Source organism: Alligator sinensis, unplaced genomic scaffold, assembly GCF_000455745.1.
Source record: "Alligator sinensis unplaced genomic scaffold, ASM45574v1 scaffold400_1, whole genome shotgun sequence".
NCBI lineage: Eukaryota > Metazoa > Chordata > Crocodylia > Alligatoridae > Alligator > Alligator sinensis.
Genome location: NW_005841897.1, coordinates 3,160,988 through 3,184,358, shown reverse-complemented (window position 1 = coordinate 3,184,358; position 23,371 = coordinate 3,160,988). Strand labels below are relative to the sequence as shown.

General features: G+C 47.4%; 1 protein-coding gene across 3 annotated transcripts in view; it reads right to left on the bottom strand.

Annotated features, from left to right (window-relative positions):
- Positions 1-4,067: 4,067 nt before the first annotated feature.
- The window catches only part of LOC102368012 (syncytin-2-like), a 24,154-nt gene continuing 4,850 nt past the window's right edge, over positions 4,068-23,371 (bottom strand). Inside the window, exons 1-2 of one of the 3 annotated variants that reach the window (XM_025197489.1) lie at positions 11,188-11,355; positions 4,068-6,454 (exon numbers count right to left, since the gene is read on the bottom strand). In XM_025197489.1, coding sequence (XP_025053274.1) covers positions 4,594-5,937 — 1,344 coding nt within the window. In that variant the 5' untranslated portion in view covers positions 5,938-6,454; positions 11,188-11,355 and the 3' untranslated portion in view covers positions 4,068-4,593. Of the gene's footprint in view, positions 6,455-7,698; positions 7,787-11,187; positions 11,356-23,371 lie in introns of those variants that run through there. The other 2 variants (XM_025197490.1, XM_006018318.3) reach the window with 2 other exon arrangements.

Genomic DNA, 23,371 nt, shown 5'->3' with positions numbered 1-23,371 from the left:
TCTCATGTTGAGACTCACAAGTCCCAGTTCAATCCCTGCTGGTGAGAGCTGTTTCAGGAGCCATGGTGGGACAGTAAAGGGCAAGATACCACCCAATCAAGAGTCCTTCACTGTGGTTCTCTGGAAATGAGTGCACTGAGTTGATTTTGCAGAGAGCTCTTTTGCATGCTAATGCAGTGTATTTCTAGGCCAATCCTCAATGACCCGGGGGTCCTGATTGCCATCAGGCAAGACAGAGAACTTCAGGACACAGCAGTCATGTACTGCAGAGCAATACATATAAACCCTCCAGTTGCAGAACATACAGAGGCATTTAAACACCAAGGTGAAATCCTGACCTGACCCTGTTGACTGCTGTGGGCTCAGGCTTCAAGCTAGTACTCATGCTCACCAGTCAAAGAGCTTGGAGTCAGGAACGGCTGGATGTTAACCCTACCTGCAACACTGCAAGAACTCGATTATTTAATCACTCTGTACCTTGGCTTCCCCATCTGTAAAGTGGGCATAACACCAAGCTCCCTGGGGTGAAGTTGAGGCTCCATTAATGTTTGCTTCCAAAGCACTGGAGACAGAGAAAGCTGCTATTTCATTCCCCACCTCCCCACCCACATTCATCCATTTTCCCCTAGAACCTGGCAGCTCTGCACAGTTCCAAGCAATACACCAAGCACTCATTTATCTTGCCAGTGTGTGGGATGATTAGCAGGAGGTAGTAATTTCTTTCCTGTTTTAGTCACACTCAGATTGCCTTGCCACTCACATTGGTACACCCTGTCTATTGAGCCAGAACACTGCACAAAAAATACATTAAAGCAGCTAACAAACATCTGCAGGGAGGTATACAGAACACACACAGGCTAGAACAATTATAGGAGGGAGAATTTCTTGTTACAGTACTTGTAAAAAATTGTATTAGAGCAGATATGAAACCACCCTTTCCAATTCACTGACAGCTCTGACACTTCAAAGAAAAATAAATCATTTTGAGTTGGGATGGAGTACAAGAAACGCAAAACACTTTTTAAAAATTTCCCACAAAATGAAAGTTCTGAAGGAAATCAATTCTGGACCATCCTAACACTGCGTGATAATAATGTCGAAGTGTTTCATTCTGAAAGAAAAAAAATGAATTAAAAAACATCGATGCTGTTTAAACTTTCGTATTATACTTGAGATAAAAAATGTATTACATACAGTATATCCTCATAAATCCGGCATCCTTGGGACCTAGCACCTGCCGGAAATGTGAAAATCCTGGATTTTTGAAACAATGTGCAGCTGCTGCTCCAGGACCAGCCGCCACTACTCCCTCCCTACCCCACCCCAGCTCCACAACCACCTGCCACTATCTCTCCCCGCCGGCCACAGAGGGGGAAGCTTGTATCCACCACCCCGTGCCGCTGCTCCGCATTTGGCCGCTACTCCAGGACCAGCCACTGCTACCCTCCGATGTAGTGTATTTTTTAAAAGTGCCGGATTTTTGAGAATTCTGGAATGTTGAAAACCGGATTTATGAGGTTATACCGTATTTACATATAAAATGTAATACCAAATATTATAAAACAGAATTAATGAGTCAAAGCAAAATTTACAACAACAATGAAGTAAAAAATTAAATAAGCATGTTTTCTTCTCAAAAACGACACTGGGACGAACATTTTTTGCATAGTCGCAATTTGGATGAAATGGCAATTTTCAAAAGCAAACTGGTCCCTGGAAACTTTCGTGATCACGTCTGGTTTTTACATTAAATGGTGTTTCTGGCCTGATCAATAATCAGGGTCCCATATCACTTTTCAGGAGACCTACATTTGCTATTATATGGGGAATCTGTTTGAATCCTTACACAGGTTTCCACTCCAACCCTACAGACTGGAGATCCATCTGGGCTCCTCAGCACTTGCAGTGTGATGTGGACTAACAAAATTATTTGGAACAATTCCACTCAAAGGGGAGCAGGCCAGGTTCCTCAGCTCTACCAAATTTCTTCCCAAATTAATACTTGATTAGGAAGGACTGGCGCAAGACAGACTGTTTTTCAAGTAGCAGAAACTATTAAAAAATCAGCTTAGAAATGAAGCTTTGGAAGGACTTAATCTGATGTTTAAAAACTACAGAGCTGCTAGAGTCCTGACACAAGGGAATGTGGTCTGGAGCCTGTGATGAAATGAGGGAAATGAAAAAAAAAACCCAAAACCCTTCACGCAAGGGAAAGGACTGTACTGGTGAGCCCTGTAAGAGTGAATCGAGTTGGATTGTGACCAGCTGTGAATGTTAATAACTAGACCCTGGGAGGAGATCTGTGTTTGTAGTCTGAAGATTTCCTGGTGTGTGGGGGAGACCCTGACAGAGGAAGCAGAGGCTAACAGGGCACCTCAGTGGAGAGGGACAATGAACATGTCACAACTCGAAGCAGGGAGCACAGCTTTGATTGCAAAATAGCAAGCAATGAAAAGCCACTCAAGTTGCAGAGATCCCTGGGTGGGAATTTCTAGCTCATTGCCAGATACTAAGTGTGTGTAGCTTAAAAGAGGACAGAGCTAATAAGACATTGTAGTGAGGATAGCCGGGTCCAGCTGTTACCCTAGCAGTTCTAGATTATTGAGACAGGTCTGTCCCTCCAGGGAACAGTGAGGTCCCACTCCCACACCACAGACTGTTGGTCATGCCGTGTGTGATGATTACAACAAACACTGTTGCACCAGAGAGAAAAACTCATGTCAGATCTTCTCTTTGCCAACCCAGCAGCTTTTTCCAAGAAGCGGCTGCATCTCTTCCTCCTCATGCTGAGGATGTCACAACACTCACGCGGTGTCAGAATGATGGCTCAGGGCTTTTGCAGAACATGCTGTTTTTGCCAAGAACTTGTTTCCTTTGGAGGCACACAAATGAGCACGCATTATGTCACATCCTCAGTGCACAAAAGCCCAGCGGAAAAGCAACAATACAGTGCTGCTGCAGGAGCCCTTGCTACAGGCAAGGTTGAAACTGGCCACTCTTATTACTTTAGGGTGCTACCATATATTCTCACATACAACGTGCCCCAGAACAAGGTTTTACTGTCTTTGTAGTCACTGAGCAGCAGCAGTGAGGGAGCTGAGCCTGCTCATAGTCCTGCCCTCTGGATTCCATGCAGATCTTATTTCGCTTTTGCCCTGCTGATTTTTAAGCACAGAAATTGGTGTTACCATCTTTCCTTGCATACAATCTGCACTCCATTTTCCAGCAGTTTTAAAAAGGTGTGCCTTGTGTGCATTAAAACATAATAATTCGTTGTGTTGATATGAACAATATTTAAAAAGGCACCTGGTCATGACTTTAGGATCTCATCAGTTGCCTGCGGGGCTCAGAAATATTTTTTCCCCTGAATCAACCAAATGTATTCTGTTTCTGCATCCTCCCTCTCCCCAAGACTTCCTCCAAAGTATCAGAGATCAGTTAGAGCTGAAACTGAGAATATAGAATCATAGAAAAATAGGGTTGGAAGAGACCTCAGGAGGTCATCTAGTCCAACCTCCTGCTCAAAGCAGGACCATCCCCAACTACATCACTCCAGCTGGGGTTTGTCAAGTCAGGCCTTGAAAATCTCCAAGGATGGAGATTCCACCACCTCTGGGTAACCTGTTCCAGCACTTTACCACCCTCCTAGTGAGAAACTTCTTCCTAATAGCTAACCTAAACTTCCCTTGCTGCAACTTTAGACCATTGCTCCTTGTTCTGTCACCACTAAGAACAGTTTAGCTCCATCCTCTTTCAAACCCCTCTTCAGGTAGTTAAAAGCTGCTATCAAATCCCCCCTCAGGCTTCTTTTCTGAAGACTAGATAAACCCAGTTCCCTCAGCTTCTCCTTATAAATCATGTGCCCCAGCTCTTGAACCCTTTTTGTTGCCTTCTGCTGGACTCTCTCCAACTAGTCCACATCATTTCTATAGTGGGGGCCCCGAAACTGGACACAGTACTCCAGATGTGGCCTCACCAGTGCACAGTAGAGTGTTGAGGAAAAACTTTTCCCCGGGTTCGTTGGGCGCAGGCTCAGACGAACAGGCTAATCAAAGTTTAACAACTCAGTTTATTAAAGAATGCATTCTGGACAGTCATACACAAATTCAGAATTTGCGATGAGGTCTGACCCCATACATTAGGCGGTACAGGTTAATATAGAAGATATGACACCATAAACATAGCAACAGTATACACCAATCAGCATTGGCCATGGTGCAGACAACTTTACGCATGTCTTCAACTTGTTAACTGCAAAAAAATCTATTTTAAACCAGTCAGTAACTGCAAGGTCATGCCCTTAGAAAACTGTTTAATCATCAAGTTAGTATGTGACCTGCTCGCTTACACATAATGGCGGTTAGGATCCATTTTGTTTTCCTTCATTCCCTCTTCTAATCCTTCCAAAGGAGGATCACTCCGTTTCTATCTGGCGCAGGTCTGCCCATAGTTTTTCCTGTTCTACTTCGCTCTTTTTAAATTCTACCATCATTTGTTTAACCGTTTCTTTAGAAATGGTAGAAATGGTTTGTTCAGCCTTTTTAACGCACAGTTTCATGCAACACAAAGTTAGTTGTACAATTACATACAAACTTACCCTAAAATTAAAACCATACACAAAGCAAACATTATTTTCCCAAGCAGACCTTTGAATAATCCTCTAGGATCTAACCAAGGAAACCAATCTGCTGAAGAGTCTTTGGGAATGGAGGCTACCTCAACGGCTTTGTCAGCATGAACCATTGCATTATTAATGTGGTCTTTTACTAATTTATAGGTACTATTTACATAAGTGCAACACTCTCGGCCTATTACAGCACAAGCGCCTCCTTCTGAGGCTGAGACATAGTCTAGGGCTAGCCTGTTTTGTATGACCATTTGCCGCAAGCTTTCTTCATGTTTTGCTACACTTTTTACATTTTTCCCTAAACTATTTATCGCTGTCTCTGTTTCTAGGGCTAAAATTTCAGCCACTGATTGGAGTTGCAGCGTATATCTTCCCACACAGGACATGGCGGGCCTGGTTCTGGGCGGAATTATCTCTGCTGCTGAACATCCTATCAGCTTTCCTACTGTTAAGGGATTCTTATACGTCTCTAGGGTGGCTTGAGCAGCTTGTTCTTGACTTGACAAGTTAGGGCTTTCTCTCCGATTTCTGTGGCGACCTTGGGGTAATGACTTGGTTATCCTTACTGCTGGAGTTAACCAAGCTAAATAGCAAGACCCAAACCAGTCAGGTGGTAGCTGGTGGTAAGCTTTTGTACCACATACCCAGTAGGTTCCTTTTAAGGCTACCCAGGTAGTATTTGTCTCCGTGGCAGGTTTTCCAAGCTCACTTCCAAAATAGCGTACATACCAGCCTCCAAAAGGACTATGTATACCAGACACTGCCCCCATAGGGGAAGGGGAAACTCTGGTACCATTTCTATAGCAGTGTCCTTGGTCTGCTCTAGAACAGTCCCATATGGTAACATTAAACGATTTTATGGCACTACATGAAAGTGCACGGTTATTTGTCTGATTGTAGGTAGTATACCAATTTTTGAACCCTTTACACCAGGTTTTGCTTGCTGTATGGTTATTCATCCATATGCCGTCGTAAGTTGTATAATGCTTACAACTACTATTCCCTACTGAGTAATTTAGTTTTTTGGATTGGTTGCGGACCCAACAAAAATAACCTTGTTCTGGGACAACTTTAAGGTATTCTGCATCATCCCAAGTTTCATGGTTGAGGTCCTCAGAGCATGCAGTCAGGTTCATAAAAGTTAAGGGCCGTGGTATCATTAGAAATCCTTCATCATAGGTTCTGGGGGTGAGTCCACAGACCCAGCAATCAGAAGCATTTAAGGCTAAGGAAACCTTTTGCAAGAACCTTAAATAAACATTAGTACTTGCTATAGCAGGCAACACTAAAATTAATATTAACAGTCTCATTATGTTAAGTTATGGGCTTAACAAAGTTGGCAGGTATTGTTTGGCTTGCCTCTGCAGGCAACTCTTCTGGGTTTCATTGTCTATTGGTTCACCTTGATGTTAATAGCACTTGATCCGTTACCTTGTCAGTTATGTTTTCGTTTGTTCCTCTAGGATGAAGGTTATAGGTGTGAGGGGGCTCAACAAGGTGAGGGTTATCTGCGCTCGTTCCTTGGAGACCTTCTTCCTCACTGAACCCAGTTCTAGTTTGAGTGGGATCTGCTTCCGACTGGGTTGGTTCTAGGTTGATTTGTCCTTCTTCCTTTGGCGTTAATGTCCTTCTGCAATGAGATGCATGAATCCAGGCAGACTTCCCACCAACTTTTACAGCAGTATTAGTGGTTAGCAGGACTTGGTAGGGTCCATTCCATCTAGGCTGCAGGCAATCCTTCGGACGAAATTCCTTTACTAGGACCCAGTCCTCGGGGCTCAAAACATGGCAGGGAACATCAGTGGGAATGGGTAAAGCTGCACTGACCTGTGGAAATAAAGCTTTGACAGTCTTCATGAGCCCTTTGCAGTAACTTAACACACTTTTGTGACCTTCTAACAGGTCTACTACTTTAATCTCTTTGATTGGGTTTAAACCCACGTTCGTAGGTCTACCGAATAAAATTTCACATGGTGTAAGTGAAATCAGGATGGGAATTATGGGGGAGACAAGGTTAGTTCACAAAGCGAGAACTAATACTCCCTTCTTGCCCCTGGAAATCAGAGTTTGTACATACTTTTCCAGTTACGTTTATTTTACAAAGTCTGATCAAAGTTTTAAGACCTGCAATTTTTTTTTGGATCCCACATGTTTATCTGCACAAGCATTTCCTTGGCTCACGTCATCAGAATCCCCTGTATGAGCTTTGCAGTGTACAACAGAAATCTGCTTAGGGAATAAAATGGCAGCAAGCAAAGCGTTAATTAAAGGAGCATGAGAAATAAGGGATCCCAAAGAGGTAAGGAATTCACGGTGCTTCCAAATCTGACCTGTGGAATGGCACACTTTAAAGGCATAGTGGGAATCAGTATAAATATTAACAGACTGGTTTGCTGCTAGGATACAAGCACGGGTTAAGGCTATTAATTCAGCAGGTTGTGCGCTCCGGATACCAGGGAGACTGGGAGCCTCAATGACTGCATGTTGTGTACATACGGCGAAACCGGCACAAAGTTGCCCAGTTGCGTCTCTTCTGCATGCACCGTCTACGAAAAAAATACAATCAGGGTTAACTAGAGGTGTGTCAGTGAGATCTGAGCATGGGGTGAATACCTGATCTGTCTGAGCGATGCAGTCATGATCTAGCAAGTGAGTATCTCCATCGTGCGGTAAAGGTAAAAGAGAAGCAGGGTTTAAAACATTACAGCGAACAACAGTAACGTTATCGGCAGCTAGAATTGTGCGCTCATAAGAAGATAACCTTTGAAAGGACAGGTGTAGGGTTTTCCCACAGTGTAACAAGGCGCAGAGAGCATGGGGAACAGCAAGAGCAAGGGGAGATCCTAAAACTATAGCTGCCGATTTTTCTAAAAGCGATGCAGCAGCAGCTACGGCACGCAAACAGAGTGGAAATCCTTGAGCAACTGGGTCAAGCAAAGAAGAAAAATAGGCAATTGGTTTATGAGAGGAACCAAAGGGTTGGGTTAGGACTCCAGTAGCAACACTTTCTCTTTCATGGACCTAGCTGCTCCACCACCCCAAATTGCCCTCCAGCATACAAAAAACTTTACCCTAGTCTTCAGGCGCCCAACGTTACCAACACCCAAAACGAATCAGAAGATCTGTTAGATTCCTGGGTACCCAGACCCGCTCCTCCGTCTCCTCCTCTTCCTGCTCCAATAGAAAATACCAATCAGCCTGGGACATACAAGTCAGCTAAGAGATCGTTTGGTCCCTTCTGGGCTTAAACTACGAACAGATTTCCCATCACAGCATTCTCATTCTTCCATAGCTGGAAAAGCAAACGGCCCTTGCAAAGCCTAATAAACCTGAGATAGAAATCAGTTCTTCAAAGTCAGCTCTGCAACGGAACTCCATGCTCATTGAACTATCCCCCAAGAAGCTTAAAAATCTGCCTCTCTTGAAGGGGGATTTTTAGCCATTTTCTTTAGTGTAAACACTGATTCCAGGAATGCAAAAAGGAGACAGAACTAACTGCTTGGGTCTAATACTTATTACAGGCAACCCCCTATAGTGCCTGTACACCCAAACCACCAATCTGTATCTTCCACTATGAAGGCTTGTGTGTGCTAGTAGCATTAACTTGCTGTTTCTCCCAGTGCTCTGGAAGTGAACTGTTTTCTGGAACCAGAGCTAAATCAAGGATTATTTTTCTTTAGAAAATAATTATAGAGAGTGAGCAAGCGAGTGAGCGAGTGCATTTGCATCTTATCCTATGCAGTTCATCTCCTTCCCTCTCTCTCTTGCTCTTTTTACTTTTTTAAATACTTGCTACAATACTGTCCAAGTAAACTGAAGATAACTGAGTTATAAATTTGATTTGGAAGCTGACCATGAGATTTATTCCTGTGCTTGACAGCACCATCATAACCTGAATGCTATGGCAGGCACTTGGAAAGCAGGGATGACAACTCCACTGCACTGCAGATGAAAGATTTCCAAAACAAATCATGCATAATTGCATATGAAATCATGAAAGGATATTGCAAAGTAAGAGGTTCTTGTGATATTGCAATGACAACAAGATCATCTTCATTACAAAGACTCTGCTTTCCTTAAAAAAAAATAGTGGGATACCACCGTGTGCTAGCTGTCCTGCTGGAAATACTCTTTGCCTGTGATTAAACTTGCCTTCCAGAAATAACTAAAGCACCCTTTCTCTGCAAGGGTCTTACTGAGTTAAGAACCTACTTCAGTTTCCTAGTGAAGATAGTCACTGTTCCAGCTAATAAGAATGTATTTGATCAGTAGCTTAAGTTGGGAACTAAAGGAGGGCGACACATTAAGCTTTTATGCCCTAATTTACTACATGAAAATGAGCTTGATGCATTGTGGTTTTGGGTAGGACACAAGGATCAGGCACCAGCAAACTTTTTCAAAGGACTCCTTGGACCAGAACAAAATGCCATGAATCAAGACTGAGGTGTTAATGAGGATGAGCAAGGGCAATAACGCCGCTCAGATCCAAGGGTGACTAGCAGGGTTTTATGGTGCCTGGAAATGAGAGAGAGAAAGAGAGGTCAGAGTTACAGCCTGCTGACACACCGAGTCCCAGCAGCAGAACAGAAGGTCTTGCGAGTTAGATGTGAGGTGCTTTCCTCGGTGTCTGCCTGGGACTGGAATAATAGGACAGATATTCTGTCAATGCAGACTACCCATGCATATAATTGATTACAGCTAGTCCTGCTTATATAACGGAGCAATGGGAAGACAGGAGAAGATGACCAACACGGTGCCTCTGCAGTAGTACGTACCTAAGCACTTTATTCCCCTAGGCCAGGAAAAACAAAGTTCTTTGCAAGTGTAACTAGGATTATAACCTGTCAAATAGTAACATTCCTTCCAGCAGGCAAGACCCTGTCTCCAATAAAGCACACTTCCTCTTGGATGCTCAGGCAGTACGTGGAATTAGGCCAAACAGATAACTCATTGCTCTGGAGACTCGTGTACTAATGAGATGGACTATTCTTACCCGCTCAGGAAGGAATGTCTTACTGCAAACCAAACAAACAAGTGCAGAGCTCAGCCTTATCACTGCACGCAGACCGTATGTTTTTGAGGAGGTTCCTTCCAGTAATTAGTCATGTTTTAACCAAGGGACTTTATTTACAAATGGACAGAACCACGGAAGTGGCTGAGAGCTGACCCAACCCCCTCCCCCCTCATTCACACTCAAAGGACGTACCCAGCACTGCAGTCCTACTCATACTCCCACCCGCTTGGTTATGGGTATGGAAATTTGGCAGCAGGACAGCAGTGACAGCGTTAACTGCCACCAGAGCTATGACAAATTAACACTGCCACCACTCCCCACCACCAAATTCCCAGACCTGTGGGAAGCGCCATGGATGACATAGCTCCCCAGCCTGACAAGCACGGGTTTGAGATGAGTTTATATATACACAAGCAGACTATGTAGCTCAGCGGAGCTCAACTCCCAGCTCTTAGACCTACCTGTGTCACTCCACCTGCAGGCTCCCCACAGGTCCAAAAATTTGGTGGTGGAGGAGTGGTGGCAGCATCAATTGCTGCTTCCTCTGCTGCCAAATTGCCAGACCAGTGGGGAACCCTGAGGGCTGGATCGCAGCCCAGAGCCCAATCCCAGCATCCAGGGCAGGGCAGGAGCAGTGCTGGCTCTGATCCTGGCATTAGGGGGAAGTGCCAGGGCCTGACACTGGCACAGTAGGCAAACGCTAAATAAATTAGAGTTAAAATATTTAACACTTTTTAAAATGGGGCTGTTTTAAATTGACCCAATCTATAATGGGGCTGTTTTAAATTGACCCAATCTATTCAACTCCACAGGCAAAACATCACATTTCTGTGAATGGAAAATCTAATTCAGGATGGGGAAGGGTTTGTTTTGGGTTTTTTTACTTCTCCTTTTTTGTATCTCATTGTAAGTCCTTGTGAAGCAGGGAAACCTTTTCTCCCCTAGCCAGTGGCAGCTCCATTAGGCTACTGAACAAGGGAAAACAGCAGATATGCAACAGCTAATCCCAAAATGGAGGCTGGCAGTAACTTTTAGATCACACTGGGTAAAAACAGATGTTGGATTTCTCTTGGGACAAAGCCTTTTGTCCTGGGCTCCTAAAGACATACAAGCCCGTTGTCCCTCTGTGGTTAAAAGCAGACATCAGGGTTTAGAGTCCGATTGTCCCAGGCTTTTGACTCAGTATCAAACCTGGCTCATTTATGCAGGACAATCACAATTTGAATGGTAACTAATTGGAATTAACCCTGACTGCCCCAGGAAAAAAAAGCATTATGCTGGATATTTCAGGTACTTAAAATGGGACAATGGGTTTGTATGCGTGTAGGATCCCAGGATATCAGGCCATTGCACGCATCTACACGCATACAAACTCCATTGTCAGGGAGAAATTCAACATAATTTTTACCCTTTATGTACCTGGCTAATTCAAGTTAATTCTCATTGATTTCAGGGACAAGCTATATGTGAAAAGGAATATGTTGCTCCCAGGTTTTCACTTGGATCAGTCAGAACCACCTCAAATGTGAGGTCTGTTTTTACCCACCGGAGATGAGTTGTTTCCTTTCAGATTTCCCCTCCCCAAAGATCTCGACTCCATTGGATTCAGCATGGAATGCATGGAATTTCACTGCACGGCTGCTTGGACTCCAGGAAGAGCAGGGGAAGAAAGTCTGGCACCAAGGATCCCTTTCCCCAAGATGATCTGATAGGAGTCAGCTGTGCTGGCTTTAGGATTACTGTGTGCTGAAGAAAATACACAAAGTAAACCCTCAGGGAATTGCTGCCCAGCTGTGATGCTGTTGAAGTGGAATGTGTTCTTTCAGCTGATGCCCAACAAGTACACTGTGTCTGCATACACCCCAAGGTTTCCTGCCCTGGATAAGTACCTCGTATTGGAGCTGCCTTAAGGAATCTTGGAGCAATTTGACTGGCTGCTGTTGGGGTTCAACTGTGGCCTTAAGAAAGTAGGTTTGGGGTATGTACCCTTAGACAAGCCGATTCCAGTCCAGAGCACTCTACCCAGGGAAGGGGATGGAAGTCTCTCCTTGTGTCACACCTGCCTTGGCAAAAATTGCCAGAGGAAGCTTCTCTCAAACCCAGGACAGTCAGTTATGGGCCATCATGGCTAACAAGTCAAATTACTGGTGAACTGAATAGACATGGAGTAGTTCTAATGAGCATTTTCAGTTGTTTGTTACAAACCTTCTCCAAACAAGGCTGCAAATTTTCCTACCCACTATATCAGAACAGAATATGCCTCCTGCTTACTCCAAAATACATAGTATCATGCCAACACAGCACATTTCCTCTGTCATTCTCCAAGCACTTTATAAACCTGGGAAAAGCCGTCATACCTAGTACACATGCTGGGTAACTGAGGCGCAGAGACATAGGATGCATGTTGCTGATGTTATTTAGGGGGCTGAGTGCCCCGATAGAGATTTTTTGGGCCAAGACTGATGGCTGATTTTTAACGAGCCATATTGGTTGATACCAATCCTCCAATTGCTGATATGCAGCCAGGCAGCTTGAAGAGCAATGTTAGGCTGGTAAGACTGTTGTGGGGGAAGAGGTGAGGGAAGGGGTGCAGGGGAAGCAGATCGAGGCCCCTGTGGTGAGGGACAGAGTGGGAACTGGGGTAGGGGCAGGCGCTGCCCAGCTGGGGAAAAGTGCAGGAAGAAGCCATGAGCAGCTCATCCGGGGGACATGGAGGGTGAGCTGCTTCCGCCACTGCACGCACCCCAGGAGGGCACATGCCCATGGATCTGCGAGTGGGGTGAGATTGGGCTGCCACTGCAGGCTGCGGTGGCTCCGGGCTCTTCCTGGTGGGGGGACTAGGCTGGGCTGTGCTCAGGGCAGGCAGTGGCAGCACTCACTCCACGCGCAGATCTGGGGGGCACATGCACACCATGCCCTCCTGGGGTGCGTGTAGTGGTGCAAGCCCCCTTCCCTCCCCCAGGTTATCCACTCGCGGCTCTATCCTGTGCCCTGCCCTGGCTGTGCAGTGCCTGCCCCTGCCCCTGCCCCACTCACTCCCTCACCATGGGGACCTTGGTCTGCACACCCCCCTTCCCCCACAACAGACTTATCAGCCAGACCCGACTGCTCTCCACTGCTGGGCTGCACTTTTGGCTGCCTGCGTCCTGCGCTGCGGCTGTGCACATTCACAGGGCATTTATTGGCAACAGGAGCCAAAAAAAGCCAATTGCCAATATTCCTTATATCAGTGCTGATCCGAGAAGACCAATGTATCTGTACACCTCTATGGCCCTCTCCATCTATATCATATTTTGCAGCCCATCTTTGCCTTCTGTGCTTGGCTTTAATTACAGGTAGTTGAGAGTGTGGAAGGGCTGCTCAGAAGTAGGAGGCTGCATTGCTGCAGGACTTTGAGAGTGTAGCCTGCAAACCCAGGTGAGGTCGGAAAACACTGGAGATGGGAACAGACTAAGGAATACTTGACCTCAGGCTTTAACACGCTGAGCTTCCAGAGGCAGAATGGACAGCTGCTTGGTTGAAGCACTAACATTGATGGTTGGTGTGCAGATGTTGGATGTAGCTGTGTGTAGTAGCATAGGTAAACCTATGGGTGTTCCTTGTTGCACATGATAAATCCCAGCTATTTTGCCAGGGGCACACCCAGCTTCTATCTACACACAAATCCACTCTCATACAAATTAAATAATACTTTCAGAAAGCAGCTGGAGTCCAGCTTTGCAAAGGAAGCAGGTTACCAACTGAAGTGAGAGCAATGAGACACACACTAAACAGAGTCCTTCAGGCCTTAGCACAATTCCTCGCAGGCGACTGGAAAGAACAGACAGGTCCTTCCATACTGACTGGAAAAGAACTATGCAGCAGACTCAACTTAGTACAGCACAGGGGTAATGGCTCCAGAAGTCCCAAGTAATACTGCACTTCCCAGTGTATGAGAGAAAACACAGCTTGGGTACAGCTTTACAATGCAGCTGTTCACACCCAATCACAACTAACTGCTGTACAGGCATCCCTTTAGTGACAGGTGTAAATTCATGTAGGAAACCAACTGCAGAGCAAGTAACAGAACCTAGGTCTCCCATGTGCCAGTTTATCTGCCGGACAGGTGTGTGAACTGCTAGGATAAAACAGGTTTAGCACGACCTCCTTTGAACCACAGCATGGGAAGCATCTGGTCACTTCTGAATTTAAAAAGCATTTACAAAATGCTTCCCTTCAGTTAAGTAGGCAGTAAGGAAAACCAGAGCCAGAGGTAGTGTTGAGAGCTAATCAGGGAAGGGAAATGTGGGTGGGATTAACATGCAAATACAAAGTAAACAATGAGAGCTTTGCCTAGTAGAACAGTTCAAGGATAACACCTCTTTAATGCTAACATTTAGCAGCTAGTATATTTGGATACCTTCTTAGCATTAAATTCTAATCTATGCTTTAGAAGGCTTTACAGCTACAAGTTACACAAATCTGGGCATATCCCCCCTTCCACTGGCAGAAGGAAGCATTACACATGTGAACAGGAAACAATGGTTAATGTAATTCATTGCTCCAAGTGCACTTAAGCCAGTTTTGCAAGTCAAAGATAACATCAGCTGGCAAGCAAATAAAAATACTCAAATATGATTTGCAAATGGCACTGCTGAAAATACATGAATTGATCCATTTCACTAGAATGAAAGATGTTAACAATCACTAATCCATTCTGCATGTCCATAAACAGAGGCCTATACACACTGATTTTAGGGCACTGAACTTGCATACTGATAACCCTTGGAGGCCAAATAGGCTTTTACAGCAACGATATAGCTAGAACAACTAATCATCTTCTGATACAGTGTTGTATTGACAATGAAAACATTAGAGAAACCGGCTAGGGTAAGTCGCACCCACTCTTGGCAGCTCTGCCAGTATGTCTATTGCAAAACCCTGAGTTTCCCGTATTGGGTGCAAGGGTACAAGCTCTCTTTAAAGCATAGTAACATGCTTTAACCAAAGGTTATGAAAGTCTGAACACTGAATTTACAAGAACTAACCTTCTTTCCCAAAAGCCATATGCCAGCTAGCAGGCAGATTTATGGGATTTTCTTCAAAAGGAACAAAGACACATTTCACATTCCTACAAACAGGCCCATCCAGTTTGAAGCTCTTATCCGGCAACTTGATCTATATGGGCAGATCTTACGTAAAGACCCTTTTGACTTTAACAAGATTATGTTTAGGGCCACCTGCATCAAGCAACTTGCAGGATCTAACAAGTAAATACTACCCTGAAGATCTGACTTGTGAAATTCACTGTCTGCTGTCCAGCTTGTATCCAGAACCAGCTTTAGGTTTGGGGGATTTTATGAAACAGTGTGGGGTGCCCAGTGGCTACAGGGTGGGATTGTCAAGAGCAGGATGTATGCCACTGTATGGGAAATAATCAAACGATGCAAGGTGCTTACAAAATTGTGGATCCCAAATGATCTCACATCATGGAGTGGCTGGGTAGCCACAGGAGTCTGCTGGTGAGGGAAGAGAAATACAAGATCCTACACACCTAGCACATGCAAAGAATTATACTGTGCCTAGGTAAAGGAATGGACACATTCACTTCAAGTGCACCAGACAGCACAACATGAAAACACCTCAACAGGGAGTTTACCACCTATCCTACCAGGTAACAGGTGCCCGGGGGGGGACCAGGGGAATAGCAATGTGTTTGTCTAGCACGCAGCTCAGTCAGATCACTTTGAGAGCAAGAATTTGCAGAATTTATTCCAGTCTCAGGTTTAGTTCTAACTCCATTTGAGTTGCCCAAGTATTTCTTAAAGACTTGGATGCCCTAGAGCAGGGGTTTCCAACCGGGGGTAGCATACCCCTGGGGGTACTTTGGAAGGCTCCAGAGCGTATGCAGCAGTGGTGCGGAGAAGCCAGCCGCACTTCTGTTTTAGCTGCTGTGGGCGGGGGGGGGAGGGGGGGTATCTTCCCACTTGCTGACCAGCTGCCAGGGGACCCTCCCCTCCACTCAACTGGCCACCGGGGACTTCCTGCTTCAACTGGCAGCTGCTGTGGCTGCCAGGGGTACCCCGACCAAAAAAGGTTGAAAACCCCTGCTGTAGAGCAAACCCTATTGCAAGTGGGAGTGCATGCATTTTGTTGAAGGCATTCCCTTCAAATCAAAGCAGACAGAAGACCTTGCGTCTACTAGGGCTCTGCAAAATTTCGCCAGCTGTTTTGTTTCAACTCATTTCGAGCTCAAAACAGCAAAATTAAAACGAAACGAAGGGCTTTGAAACAGCCTCGAAACAAAACGAGTGCAGTCAAAATGTTTAGAAATGTTTCGAGTTCCAAAGCAGCCCAGCTCAGTTCCTTTCCCCAGCCCAATCGAAACAGCAAAACCGTTTCAACGAAACGGAACAGTGTTTTCAAAATGAAACGAAACTTGAAGTGAAACTGTTCCGTGGAAATGGATGTCGAAGCAGAAGGCTGCCAATTCGCACAGCCCTAACGTCTACCCCTTTGCCATAGCATTGGGTCCATGCTGGTCTAACAGCTACATTAGCCCAGCCCCATTATGCTCTTGCCTTTGCAGCAGTCATGGATTTAAACAGCACAGCAACACTGCTCTGCTCATTTTTTAAGTCACCTATAACAAGTCCACAAAAGGCACAGAGAAACCACCACCACCATGGTGCCTGGCTACACTACCTCTTCCTTAACCCAATGCTCAGGAATGTATCCTTTTGCATCTCTAAATCAATGATGGTGGATGCCAGGGAGAGTATGACAGGGGTAAGATCACTCTAGATGCATCCTGTTTGCATGCTCTCCCTCTAAAGCAGGGGCGGACAATCTGCAGCATGGGTGCCACAAGTGACCTAGGGAGTCTTTGTACTTGGCCCATAGCAGACTGGAGTGAGGCCAGGCACCATAGTTGCAGACAGGGCAGAGAACAGAAAGCTGAGCAGCAGATCAAGTAGAGAAAGGGATCAGTGACATCTGTGAGGGTGCAGGGCTAAATTTGTGGAATGCTTGTTAAAAGAGGTTGGCCCCCACTTCTCTAAAGCATCTGCTATTGCCACTGTTAAATGAGATAGTGGACTAGACAGACCATTAGTGTAACCTCATAAGTCACTGCTTATGTTCTTAAAGACTCACACAAACGCATCCCCCCACCCAGAGCAGAGAAGCAGACACACAGCAGCTTTAGGATGGTACAATATGGCAACTCATTTTGGAATGTGTCCCTCAGGAAAATGTCACCCAAAGCACACATAACAGAGCAGAAGTAATTGTTCAGATGCCATTGTGGGCAAAGACCCAACACCATCCTTCAGCGGGTTGCCATGGCAGTCTTTGCCTCAGCAGCCTCTTGCACACAGTGCTCCGAAAGCAGGCAACTGAAAGATGGGCAGACTCCTCTGCTCATTACCCACAGATAACTCCATTTAGGTCACCTTGGTGCTCCAAAGCCACATGCACTGTCTACTGCCCCCCACTCCCCCCCAGCCAATCGTCTCTGGGGCCCACTGTATTACGTGCAGGCACTATAAAAGGGACCCAAGTGATGTCCTTTCAAAGACTGCTCCTATCTTTAGATCCTAGAGGGAAATAAAGAAAAGTTATTGCAACTAAAAGCCACCCCCCTCCTCTCCCCAGCAATTAAAACATGGGCACTTGTCTAATTAGGCTTTGACATGCCCCCTTGCCCATGGCACAGTAGGGGTGAGACACCTCCTGCCTGTTAGAGTTCGTCCACGTTGCTAAGCTCATCGTCGTTGAGGGTTTCTGTTGGCAAGCGGGTATATACAAAAGCAGATAGCATTATAACCTTTCCTTAACATATTGGACAAAACAACAAATTACTCCTACACCAATGCAAATAGCAAAAAGGGGTATTAATAAAGTAATTAGCGGTGTTAAAAGATACGTAAGACAAGAAGAAGCGTCCCACCCAAAATAATTACACAGGTTGGAGAGCCATCCATTTCCAATTCCGGCGATACGGTTTGTATCTGCCGCTATTTTTCGAAGTGCGGCAATATGTTGCTCGAGGGGGCCTGTGTTGGAGGTCTCGGGTCCTGTTGAATTCGTCGGGGTAATCACCGCACACGACAGGAATAGTGTAAGTAGCACGATTCTGGCTGTTATACGGGTCTTCATCATAGTGGTGGGAGTCGACACAGTATCACCTCTCGGCCGGGTCCTATATTACGACACTGCTCGCCTTAAACCTGCAAAACAAAACAAAACAAAACCAAAAGCCGCACTAGTGTGGACAACTGCACGGCGGGTTAACCAGTTATGGTGAGCTAAGATTGGCGACTGTCTGTCGTTTTCTTCTAAATACACAGAATAGGTATTAGGATACAGTTCGGGTTTGCAGACTAGTCCTTTGTGTACCCGTAGGTGAGACTGGCGGGGGTGTGGAATGGTGACCCAGACTGGTTCGCCTGAGAACTTCGGCTGCCACGGTTGGGGTTTTCAAGACGCAGACTCGCTCCATAAAGTTTTGTCTTTATTAAGTGAGAGGAGGACGTCGTGATTGAACCACGTCCAATTTTTGTAGCTTCCTCCTCCCCGTAGCCGTAGTTGTTCTTTGTACATTCCAACGCGCCTTTCCACTACACTGTTGGATTGGGGATGATAAGGGAGGTGAAGTTGCCAGGCGACATTATGAAGATGGGCGCACTTGTCGAGCGTGGTGGAGCTGAACGGGGGACCCCCGTCTGACTGGATTTCCTTGGGAGTCTGCCAGGTGGCAAAGGCGGTGGTCAATGCTGTTATGACAGCCGCAGCATTGCTTTTCCGTAGGGGAATGACTTGTAATTGCCATGTACCAAGGTCAACGATGGCTAATCCCTTGTTCGGCGGTTTTGCTCCAGGCAGGGGTCCCAGGAGGTCTACTTGCCAGACCTTCTTGGCTGGGAAATTCTTTGCATCAAGAGCCCCGACCTGGTGTTTCGTGCAGTGGCATTTTTCTTTGGCGCACGCCTCGCAGGCTTGGGCCACTCGTTCCCAGTCAGCTCTTATTCCATAGGGCGTGGGGTCTGTCGTGGCCGATCGCCAGCGAGCGTAGCTAGCCCGTGGTCCGGGGTGTCCCCAATTTTCGTGGAGCCAAGCAAGGAATGGGTCTGCCTTGGGTTTTGCGTCGGGTTGCTTAATGGCTAGAACAACGTCATTCTGAAGGGGATCTTCTAAAAGCTTGTCAATGGTTTCATGCACAGGATCTGTGTCGGTTTTGTGCGACCTGGTGTGTTTCACTAGCGGGAGTGTGGTGAAGTCGGACAGCATGTTCCAAATTTCTTGCCAGTCCTCTAGGTTTTCCGCTGCCGTTGCTGTACCAGTGATAATTTGGTAAATGTAAAGGGAGTCGATTGCTATGACGGGAGTGGGGAGCGTTCCGTCGTGAGGTTGGAAGCAGTGTTGGATGATGGCTTTGAAGCCTAGTAGCTCGTTTCTTTGAGCTGAGGGGTACCCAGGGAACATTTGTGCATCACGGCAGGCTTTGCAGTAGAACCCATAGACCCCACCGTTTCGGGTAGTACCGTCCAACGCCATCCAAGCTGGATCCGTGGCTCCATAGAGTGTGGGTGTGGGGCTTTCCTGGGTATCAGGATTAGGTGGTGTGTTTTCGCTTTTCCAGCAACACCAGTGGTAATGGTGGTTAATCACCAGCTTGCTCCAGGTGGCAGGCTCCCCGTGGAATTGTGGGTCGACCGTTTCAGCCCTTAACAGGGGCAGGACAGTGGTGACGGGCGCTTGGAGCGTTCCGTGTCCGCAGGATACTAGTTCTATTAGTTGCCCCGCTAGTAGAATTTTTCCCACGGTTCCATATCGAAACTGGGCTGCCTGTAAGGTTTTGTGGGAGGTGTAAATTATTTCGCCGCAGGGGTTGTGTGTGGTGGCCCAGACATGACTGGCGGTGAATTCTAGAGTAACTGTTATGGAATCGGTGAGGTTAATTGCGTGGAGTGGCGTGGTTTTGATGGCGATTAGGAGGCGGCGGAGATCCTTTTTTTCCTTCTCGGTCAACGGGGCGGACTTTTGAAACTTGTTGCGAGTTTGCCGTTCAAGCTTAGCAAGTATCGGGAGGTGGTCCGGAGTGATGTGGTGTCAGTACCAGTTAAGGTATTCCAGGAGCCACTGGAGTTCTTTCTTTTCCGTCGGTAGGGGTCCCCCTAGCGGGCTGATGTCCGGGGCCTTGTGGGTGGCACTGGACCTGGTTGCACCGATGAACGATGTGCGTAGAAACTGGATGGTCTCTGTTGCTTGTAGGCTTGACTTTTTTAGGTTGACGGTCCACCCCTCGCTATGTAGGTGGTTAACTAGGCGATTGGTAATTTCGGTGACCTGTTGCTGGTTATGTCCCATAATGGCTATATCGTCGACGTAGTTCCAGATTTTTAACTCTTCTTCCGGCGGGAGGGCATGAGAGACGCTGAAAGTTTTTAATGTGTGGTTCATGGTGGCTGTAGCTAAGGCCGGAGCATTGCGGTATCCCTGTGGGCAAACTGTCCACTTGTACATCATGCCTTCAACGCACATGTTTAGGACCCCTTCTGTATCAAGGATTGGGATGGCGTAGAACATAGCCTTAAAAGGTCAATGGTCGCTCCGGACCACTTGCCTTTTTGGTACTGGGCCATCTCGGATAGGCATTGTGGCAACGTGGAGGTATTGGGCTGCACGAGCGGTTGGCATCGCTTGTTGGCCTCCCGGTAATCGACTACCAACCGGACCTCGTCGGGCCTTCCGGGTTTGCTAATTCCCCAACCTGGGGACAGATGGGTACTGGCAGTTATAGGTTTGATGCATCCCTGTTGCACGAGCCATCATAGTAGGTTGACAAGGGCCTTCTGTAAGGGGCTCTTGGTTGGGATTGGCTTGTAACGCCAGGTGGACGTGTTGCGGAGCGTGGGCCTGTGCCGGTCGATTTCCGGGACGGCGATCGGGACGGCTTGTAACACTTTTTCTTTTAGCTCTAGGGCTTTGATTCCGGGGATTCCCAGGAGGTTGATGCCCCCTAGTACTGCCTCTAGAGCTCGCCGGTGGCCTTGGATTGCAAACTTAACTTTTGTTGTGACTGCAACGGCGTTGAGTCCTTGAACCTTAATTGCTTTCGTGGTTTTTAAGTGAGGTGTCGTCGGAGTGATTACGTTAACCTGGGCTCCGGTGTCAAGGAGGAAGAACACTCTTTGCTGATTGCTTGGGTTGGTGGGGTCGTAGACAGTGAGTTCGGCGAAGGGGCGGAGGTCAGTGAGGTCGGGGTTAGGCTGGCCGCCGGTGTGGCCGGTGGCCACTGCTCGTTTTTTTGCTTGTCGTTAAATTTGAAACCTAGTTCACTCGCTAGATGTTGCTGGCCCTCGTCCCCCAAAACGTGCAATTGCTGCTTCGTAAGTTTGGAGTGGTTTAAGAGGAACCCGAACATGGCTCTCTCTTCGGGTGTTCTTTGCCGTAGCTCCCGTCGAAGGTCGGGTTCGTAGCGCCTTAGCTTTGGGGTCTCGATTGGATACGCGGTGAGGTGGCCCGTTGAATCGGTTGCGGTCTCTGTTGTTGACTTCATGAGGCTTTGTAGTCGTGGAAGTTGGCTCAGCAGGTTTCCAGCTGGCTGACCTGCTATCGGGTTGAGAAGTCGGAGCGTTATGGCGTTTCCTCCCCCATAAACTTCCACGCAGGCCTCTACGGCATCCAGAGTCGCTGGAACGGCTCCGGGGTTCCTTAGGTGATGGTGGGCCCAGCCTCCATTGCGTTGGGCTTGCGTCAGTCCCAGCTGATGTGTCCTTGGGTTCCACGAGGCATATGACACCCCAATTATGGCCAGCAACTTGTAGCTCCGCCCGGGTGCGAGTGCGGTACGTGGTGGTGGTACGCGTCACGCCTTGCGCGTCAGTTACTTGCTTGACTAAAGCTATAGGATGAACGGCTGCCGGGGGCGTCAGCGCATCTGACGGGAGGGCCGGGTATAACTTCCCTCCTTCGTAAGGGGGAGGGTCTATGGTTGACGTCGCTTCGGGAGGCGGGGCCGTGGGTGGTGGCGCGGCTGCTCATCCCCCCTGGGGAATTTCCGCGCGCTCTTCTTTTTCGCCAGCGTCATTTTCGGGCGGCGGCTCAGGGTTTTCCTTTCCACCTTCCTCCATGGCCGCCTTGGTAGCCGTGAATAGCTGAGCCTCTAAGTTCACGTTTTCCCGCAGCAGACTTGTTACCGTGCGGAACAGTACATTCATCATTACTCCCTTATCCCACTTAGGGCCCTTCCATTTTGTCGGGGTACAACCCTCCGTTTCTAACTTTTCACGGAGCTTGCTGAGTAACTCATGGCCCTGTGATCCGGGTGTCAGGATCAGGCAGTTAAACCGGTCGGGCGGTGTCGGTACCCCTCCTTCCCGCAGATGTTTTATACAGCGGGCGTACTCTTGGGCGGGGTCGGGTTCACGGCCCCTTTGTACTTCAACCTGGTTAGGGACAGCGTCTGAATTTCATCTGGGGGCCTATATCAAACCTCTTTACTGCCCATAACACACCCAAATGCCCTGGGACGCAAGCTCACCTTCCATTCCCTCACGACCCCCTCTTCCCCTGGTATCAAAAAGTAGCCGCTGCACCCTCCACCCGTCCTGGCCGCCTGGTGATAGGCGAGGTGCGCCCAAAGTTCATCCGCGTTGGTTACGCGGCGCTCCCCATTTCGCCAGGGGCAGAGCTTAATCAACTCCATCTCCACGTTGTCGCCCTTGGATCCTGTTCGTGACGCCATGTCAGGGTTGGTGCCAAACCCCTCTGAGCGGCTACTCCGCTACCAGCAGTTAGTTAATTTTCTTGGCCGTCAGGTCAAGCGGGCTCGGTGGAGTGGAATGATTAGGTACTGAGGCGTGTTGGTTACGAAAATTGTTTACTCACTTACACCGTCCAAGGGCACGACGTAGGAAGAAGGCTTGCTTAGTTGCTTTCAATACACGGTAAGAGAGAGAAAGAATGAGAGAGACGAGACGAGGCGCTCCGTGGACGAAGCTATGGGATGGGGTACGCCGGGAAGGTCGGTGACGGGGAGTCATTGGTGGGTGATCAGTCCAAGTTTCCTCTGCCGTGTTGCAGAGTTCTCCGACGAGGGTGGAAGCTGCACCGACATTTATTTGAAAAGAGCGCCAATGGTAGATTGCCAACTAGGCGTTTATTTTGGAAAGAGCCAATGGTCGATTGCTAACCAGTGCCTGCCTTGTGGGCTCCTGGCCAACCACAATGTGCCCACCTGTCTCTCACTAAATTTGGCGCGCGGCGGGGGAGGGATCTTTTCCTTCTTTCTGTGACATGGGCACTTGTCTAATTAGGCTTTGACACTGGAGAGGGTCCAGAGAAGGGCCACTCGTATGGTTAAGGCAGAGCTTTCCAAACTGTGTGCCGCGACACATTAGTGTGTCAGCGGCAGTGTGTAGGTGTGTCGCGCGAAATGCAGAAAATTTTGCGGAAGGGCACCGCGGAGCTCCCTTACTCGCGTCTGCTTCCCTTGGCCCCTCCCCCGGAACTGAATTACTGTGTCGCGAAATGATGCATGTCTAAAAAGTGTGTCACCAACATGAAAAGTTTGGAAAGCTCTGGGTTAAGGGCTTACAGGCCAAGCCCTACGAGGAGAGACTAGAGAACCTGGACCTCTTCAGCCTCCGCAAGAAAAGATTGAGAGGCAACCTTGTGGCTGCCTATAAATTCATCACGGGGCCACAGAAGGGAATTGGGGAGGTTTTATTCACCCAAGCGCCCCA